The 7,607-nt window shown below is 37.6% G+C and overlaps 1 protein-coding gene across 2 annotated transcripts; it reads right to left on the reverse strand.

The window, feature by feature from the left end:
- Positions 1 to 1,981: 1,981 nt before the first annotated feature.
- On the reverse strand, positions 1,982 to 5,656 carry TBC1D7 (TBC1 domain family member 7). Of its 2 annotated transcripts, none has more exons than XM_053466455.1 (7): positions 5,453 to 5,656; positions 5,170 to 5,250; positions 4,775 to 4,962; positions 4,489 to 4,626; positions 3,224 to 3,366; positions 2,856 to 2,985; positions 1,982 to 2,214 (listed from the first exon to the last, which is right to left on the reverse strand). In XM_053466455.1, exons 1-7 carry the CDS (start codon positions 5,565 to 5,567, stop codon positions 2,128 to 2,130), a joined length of 882 nt encoding a protein of 293 aa, XP_053322430.1. In that variant the 5' UTR covers positions 5,568 to 5,656; the 3' UTR covers positions 1,982 to 2,127. The 2 variants fall into 2 exon arrangements, with proteins under 2 accessions (XP_053322430.1, XP_053322429.1); XM_053466454.1 differs by having other exon boundaries at positions 3,224 to 3,369; positions 5,453 to 5,654.
- Between the last annotated feature and the right edge of the window lie 1,951 nt (positions 5,657 to 7,607).

The following is a 7,607-nucleotide window of genomic DNA, read 5'->3' on the forward strand; positions in this document are numbered from 1 at the left end:
TCACACACTTACATTAGGCATAACACCCATCACTCTCACACACTTACATTCAGCATAACACCCATCACTCTCACACACTTACATTCAGCATAACACCCATCACTCTCACACACTTACATTCAGCATAACACCCATCACTCTCACACACTTACATTCAGCATAACACCCATCACTCTCACACACTTACATTCAGCATAACACCCATCACTCTCACACACTTACATTCAGCATAACACCCATCACTCTCACACACTTACTAATCCACTCTCTCCTACCTTTTCTTCTTTCACTCTCACCTTTCCTCCTCTTCTTCTTCTTCTTCTCCCTGTCCTGTGCACTGAGAGCGGAAGACGGTGGGCGTGGCTTCAGTGTTGTGCGCCGGGATTTGACATCAAGTCCCGGCGCACAGCGACAGTTGCCGCGCGCATCGTTTCTGGAGGCGTGCCGGCATGGTGGCACCCCTCAGATGAGCGGCAGCCGGGGCGGGGCGGACCCCCCCCCGCCAGGTACGCATGACGGCCGCTTTCAATCCTGCTCGCGGCCGCTTAGTTTTTAACTTTGCGGCCGCAGCCGCATTGAATGCTCATCTGCCGGCTGTCCGTCCGGCCCATCAGTCCGGATTTAGGGCGGTCTGGGGGGCAATTGCCCCCCTGCCCCCCGGCCCAGCCCGCCCCTGCTTCACAGAGTCAGAGAGTCTCTTGCACCTTATAGTAGGCAGGAAGGGAATATGGCTGTGGTGGTGGGGGCATGGCTGTACATACAAAGGGGTAATCTTCAGTTAGACTTTGAAGATTATTTCATAGAAGTAATGTAATAGCCCTTCTTTGCAGTTTGTGTTATTTAGCAATAATGCCACCTGGAGGTTAGTACCCGTGTAATGCTTTCGTATGTAATCTGTTGCAAACTTGTGCATTTGGATTTGCCAATTCTGTTTGTTCTCACAAATGTACAAGAAAAGGAGGAAGGGGCCTCAATGAAAAAAAAAAAAACTGAAGAAAAAAGCTCAAAATTTTGGTTTGAATTTTGTTTTTTCTCTATCTTAAGCGCTGTATAAATTGTTGGCGCTATATAAATAAAAGATAATAATAATAATATCTTACTCGCTTTCTCACACACTCAGTGTCTCCCTACAGCCTCTGACAGCCACTTCAGTGTTTCGGCTTGGGGGGAAAAATGGTCTTCATTCTCAAATGATTCTACATGCTCTCCCTAAGATTAAAAAAAACTAACGAGACCTTGAAGAATACATAGTTCTGGCCCTATCCTCTTGTACGAAGGAAATCAAACCTTGTTTTGTGTCTGCACTGTACATAGGTTTAGGATAAATCAGATACAGACATTACTTCTTTAACTGCAGAAGCAAGTTAGAAAATATGAGTATTTTGTGTGAGTATCTTACTTAAAAAAGACAGGACATTAGATTTGGCACTCCATTTTGGACAAAATCAATACGGCAAATATGCACCAATGCAGACAATTCAAACAGTGGCAAATACTTTTGTCTAAATATGCATATCTATTGCTTAGTTCTCATATCTACAATTACTAAAGTCCTATAAAACACTCTGGTGGTTGACCATATCATCTGCATATAAGAATACAATTTGAAATTTCAATTTACCTTAAGTTTTTCATTTTATCTTTGTTTCCTGTAACAATCGTATGTTTCAGTGGAGAATTTGAGAAAACCCTTTCTTTAGAAGATTACCAAAAACATCAGGTGCCACAGAGAACATTTCAGGAGCCAGAGCTGTTTAGTTCCAGGTGGTTGTTAAGCACTGATGTGGTTAGTTAAATAAAAATGTTTTTTGATGATGCTGAGTTAAGAAAAACGTATTGATTTAGGCACTGAAATTAAACACTAGCAGTATAAGTATTGTATAATCCAAAAGATGGGGACGTAGAATCATTTTTGGCACTTAAAGTGCACTAGAAAGAGTGACCATGCCTGTGAAAGTTGAAAGTAAAATTAAACAGAACCTTTAATGAACAAAGCAGATTTATTTGAGCCAATATACTAAATTGTTCATGACTTAAAAATCAATCCACATATACAACTGTCACAACTTAAATAAGAAAAGAAAATATATAAAAGTAAACAACAAACAATTTGCTAATTGGCAATAATTACACAGAATGGGCAGGTATACCACAATGCTTGTGCCATAAGTCTATAGATTTGCTCACTATTGCATCAGTGTTGTCTTCGGGAATCTAAAACAGAAAAAAAACATGATCACGTTATTACAAACTCTCTCGATATCCACAGAAACTTTCTTGAGCCGAGGTAAGTTAACAAAGCAATGAATTGTGAAACAGTGGCTTCTTGATGTTTATTTTATTTTGTTTATGTTTTTTTGGTGTGAATTGTTTAAAATATGTTTTGCATTTCTATAACCTCCTTACATAACATAACAGAGTTTTGTTTGGTTAAAACTCATTTCACATATAAGCTTAGTTTTGTTTGTATCTAGTATTTTGGCCAAATTGTTTTAAACTACACAAATACCACAAAAAGGCAATATATGCTGACAGCTATAACGTTTCGCAGTGTTGCAACCATGACATAAGAGTTACAGAGAAAACTACTATACATATGAAAAACAACATACAAGTATATTTGTATTAAAGTTCCTTATCAAAAAATGGATATCTGACAAAATAAATAAAGAAGTCAGAAAAAGCACATCTTCTTCTAGCGAGTGAGTAGCAAGATAAACAGCCTGGTCAAGTGTTCCGCTTGGTGAATATGCCCCAGAGCAACCAATTAAAAAGCTAACTGAAAATACATTCTGAATAACAAAAATGCACAAGTTAAAAGATCAGCAAAATACAAATACTCAATGTATACTTACTTTTTCTAAAAATGTATTTAAATTCTCCGCGGTATTCAATGCCATGACTTTCATCTTGAATGTTAATAAAATCTCCACAGCAACAAAAACAAGAATTTTGCACGATCCGCTCACAAGTTTGTCCCACACTCTAAAAATAACAATTATTTATAATGAATGCTAAAGTTGAGTGTACAAAAATGGCAGCACTCCCTTGCAAACATGAATACAGATTTTGGGGTACTGATGAAATTACCAATATATACATAAAACAAAGCAAGGAAACACACACTTGAAACCAGATTTAAAAGCACCTAAATGGAGCATGAAAAGTGTTCACACATACGCATATCTTAAAGTATGATGCGAGGATGCCTGGAAAGATGTACCTTTGTAAGCTGGAAGCAGGTAAGCAGCCTGCAAAGCACTTCTTAAACCACAAGTCATACGGAAGCTTGTCTAACATATTGCTTGTCTTGAGATGAGTCACGATTCTGTTATCTTCTAGGTTAAGGTAATGCTCAAAGGATTTCTGCTACAAAACAAAAGATAATAAAACAGATTACACAAAACATATTGTTGAATGTAGCTTGTTTAAAAAAGGTCACATTAGATACACTGCTGATAGGTGAAAACATGTAGTTTAAGTGGTAGTTGTCAAGCACTGCTTGCTATAGGTAGAATTATTTAGACAAAAACAGTGAAGATAAAATAATGTTTGCTTCATTGACCCCTTCACATGGCTAAACAAACGTTTGTTACACTTAGAAACATTGATCTTTTAGTATCTTGAGAACATCTGATATCTGTCTCATGCATGTTTAAATTATCTCACTGGTTTATCATTATTTTGTTATACAGCACCATCATATTTTGCAATGTTGGTGTGTTTTTTACCAGTTCTTCTGAGAAACTGGACAGCTTTTCTTTTATCCTCTCAGTAAAGTTAAACCTCCTTACATTACCTCTAAACCTCCAACCCTCTAGTTTTAAATTATGACCATTTGTTCTAACACAGGCATGTCCAAAGTCCGGTCCGAGGGCCAATTGCGGCCCGCATTCCGGACTGATGAGGCCCCCCAGATAAATTGCCCAAATATAGATCTGTTTTTTAGATATTAAAGGCAGAGTGATTTAAAACCTGTTTAGATTTGTCATCCAAGTCACAAAATGAAAAGTATGCCGTTTTCAATAAACTTTGCATAAAATAGTTCATTTGCATTTAATTTTAATGGTTCAAAAAATGTCAGGCAAAATGGTCGGCCCTCGCACATGTTCACTTCATCAAATCTGGCACTCTTCGAAAAAAGTTTGGACATGCCTGTTCTAACATTTCATCTCCTTTGAAATAAACTTCCCTCTTCTTAAACCGATTAAGGTATTTAAATGTTTCTATCACATCACCTTCCTCTCTTCTCTCCTCCAATCTATACATATTGAGATCCTTTAGTCTTTCCTAATAACTTTTATCCTGGAAACCATTCATCATTTCAGTAGCCAAAACCTAATATAAGTTATTCCCTTGATTTTTTCATGATTGGTGGCACTATTGCTTTTACATATGCAAAGGCCTGGTCTTAGCGGAAATCATATGAGACTCGCTCTTTATGCAGAGACTGCTTGGAAGGGAAACACTGATAGGTGCAACACTTACCAGCTGATTCTGTGAATCTTTAAACTTTGTATCTAAATGATTAACAAAGCTTTTGATCAACCAGTAACAGTCCATATCATCATCTACCATTTCTTCCATACTAGCAGCTACTGCAAGAAAAAAATCATCTTCTGGCTCCTGAAACACAAAAATACGCTTTTCTAATAACAATCTAGACCATCTGAAAACACTTATTTTTTTAAGCTAGAACAAGTTCTTCACAAATGCTGCTTAGAAAAATAGGACATTTAAACGGTTTCATGCTGTACATAGATCATTTCCGCACCAGAGGATAAGCTTGACTGTGAGGTAGCTTGCCGGTCTCCAGATGATGCATGTGGAGGAACACCTCGCTCATGGGAGTAGACTCATCAATGAAACGGATAACTTGCAGGGCATGGTACACATCACTGTACTGTTCCTTCCTATATGACATCACCCTGGAGTGAGTCTCTTGATGAGGAGGCAAAATTCCTTTAACAAATACAAAAAAGTATTTAATATACAAATATGTAAAATGAATCTTTGGTCCAATGCAATCACCTTCTTGTTCCATGTGATCCTCATTTCACTTTCACTACACTTAACAAAACCCACACTTTAGTAGCAGAAAAATAATACTTATGGCCACTGTGTATCTCAGTTCCAAAAGATCATACCCACAAGCAAGAGGTGCAATACCTAATAGTACCTTCCAAACAAGAATCCGGTACATGGATGGGAGAGGAAACCTCTGAGTAAAGGTGCACAGCTTCTCAATATCTAAAAGAGAGGACATGTATAAATAATATGAACGATATTGTATACATGTGTGTGTATATTTATATTTGGTAGAAACTGTTTTTTTACCCTATCCAAGAGAAGTAACAATCAAGGAGGTAATAAATTTCACTCCCAGACAGGGGCAAGCTAAGACAACTGATATCACTTAAATTCTACAATCGGTCTTCATTACCTTACTCACCTAAGCGGTCATCTTTTAATAAAATCTCTAAAGACTTCTTCTCTTCCACTCCTCGGAAGCCAACTTTTTCATAGTAGACAGAGCGAAAGTTTCGCTGAGAATCCTCTGATGACATTCTTGCAGGGAAAATGAATAAGATATCACTGTCTAAAAGAAAATATGTATATTGATAATAAATTACCAACCTGAAGGAATTCAGACAAGATCTCATGGGCTAATAGTTGAAGCAACACACATTAATAGTCCTCATGATATTTTTAAGAGCAAATATGAGCTACACCAAAAGTTTAAGCTTTTATACAATTCTGCATGAGGTACCAACGTATTCTGGAAGAAGAAACAGAGGTGAGTGCTGACATCCAGTCATTACAAAATGACATTTTTTTGGCTAAACAAAACAAAAAAAAGTAACTTTCACTTCGATTTTATTCTTTCTTCTGAAGCTTTAATCCCACAAAACAAAGAACGGGTTTTTAGCTTTTTTAAAATAGCTTGTTTAATCTTTTTTGTCAAAAACAGCCCATCAGTGCTTTGAAAGGGATGTAATGAAAAGGATCACATAAGGATGTGTTTATTAATATAATTTTAGAAATTTGCAGGGTCCTAGACACTTTCTATATACACACATAATGAATATATATATATATATATATATATATATATATATATATATATATATATATATATATATTCATTATCACAGGTTAATACGAGCAGGTTTACTATCTTAATCCGTTTTGGAGGATAAAAAAAGAGGAAGCTCCTTGCATGATTTATATATGTCCTATTACGACAAACCGTTAAAGGAAAACACAAGTGAAAAGAACGGTGGTAACACCATCTAACGGCACCAATCCCGGTGCCCATAACGTAGTAATCCGAGCACATCGCCCTCACCGTACCCGAGACTAGAGCTTGTATCTTAGAAAAGCTACCGATCGCTTCCTGGCTGTGACGTTTACATAACACAAGCGACGGATCCTGGCAAGGGTCATACTTACTCCTTTCGCGCTCAGTTTATTCGCGTACGCGAAAAAATTGTCACGGAGGTAGGATCTAACCTGGGAGGGTTGAATCGGCATTTTCATTTTGTGTGTAGTAAGCATGTTGTAGTCTATAAATACGTTGTCTCCATGGCCGCTCTGATTTGAATGATTTGGCACACTGCTGGAACCCTGTGTGTATTAGTTATAATTAGTATATAATAAAAGTAGTATTTAGGGAAACACTGACTTTATTGACAGAATCTCTTTTGGTGAATATATGTTGGACAGGATAGCTTATATTTATTGTATGGCCCACCAGGAGGGTTTTGGGGTATTAGACAGGGCCTGCTAGGACTGTGGAACATGTTGCTTGGTGAAGTTTGGGGGGACCCTGTGGTTTCTAGTCGCATCCCTGGTTCAGTTACTCGACCTGGAGTGCCTTCTCACCCCATAACAGCTTTTCCTGCTGAGCTATTTGATGCCAAGGACTAGGATTATGATGGAATAATGATATCTTTCTGCATCTTCATAGATTTAAAGAGTAGATGAGAGGGAGAAGTAGTAAAACATTTTGCTCTGTTCATATGTTCTTCCACATAGCATATCTAAAAAAAAGACAGAAACATTACAGTGTCTACTATTATTTATTGATTTACATAGGGCCATCATATTCCGCACTGCAATATAACTTAAATTTTATAGACTATTATATGAAGTGTGGTGGATGTCTACTTATCACATCTTAGAAATCTCTTTAAATGCTAAATTTTAATAATTCACTACTGGTGAACCAGGATCTCGTGGAACTCAACGATACAAGCAATTGCACTTTACAATGTCGCGTTTGCATCGCCACTTAAAACACGCTTCGTTTTTTTAAATTTGTGTCATGGGAAGTGCAGCAACAGTAAAGCTGCAGATGCTAGCTGTGAACTAAAATCCCATGATTCCCAGCCAGCCAGGTGTCCATCATAATGCTGGAGTAGTCCACAGCAGCAGAGTTTTTTTTTATTAAAAAAGGTAAATGTTAGCCTTCCTCCCAGGAACCTTACACACTGCCTTTACACACACCTGCCCATAAACACACATATACACACACACTGTCCTTACACACACATACACGTACACTGCCCTTACACACACACACATATACACATACACTGCCCTTA

Source organism: Spea bombifrons, chromosome 5, assembly GCF_027358695.1.
Source record: "Spea bombifrons isolate aSpeBom1 chromosome 5, aSpeBom1.2.pri, whole genome shotgun sequence".
NCBI lineage: Eukaryota > Metazoa > Chordata > Amphibia > Anura > Pelobatidae > Spea > Spea bombifrons.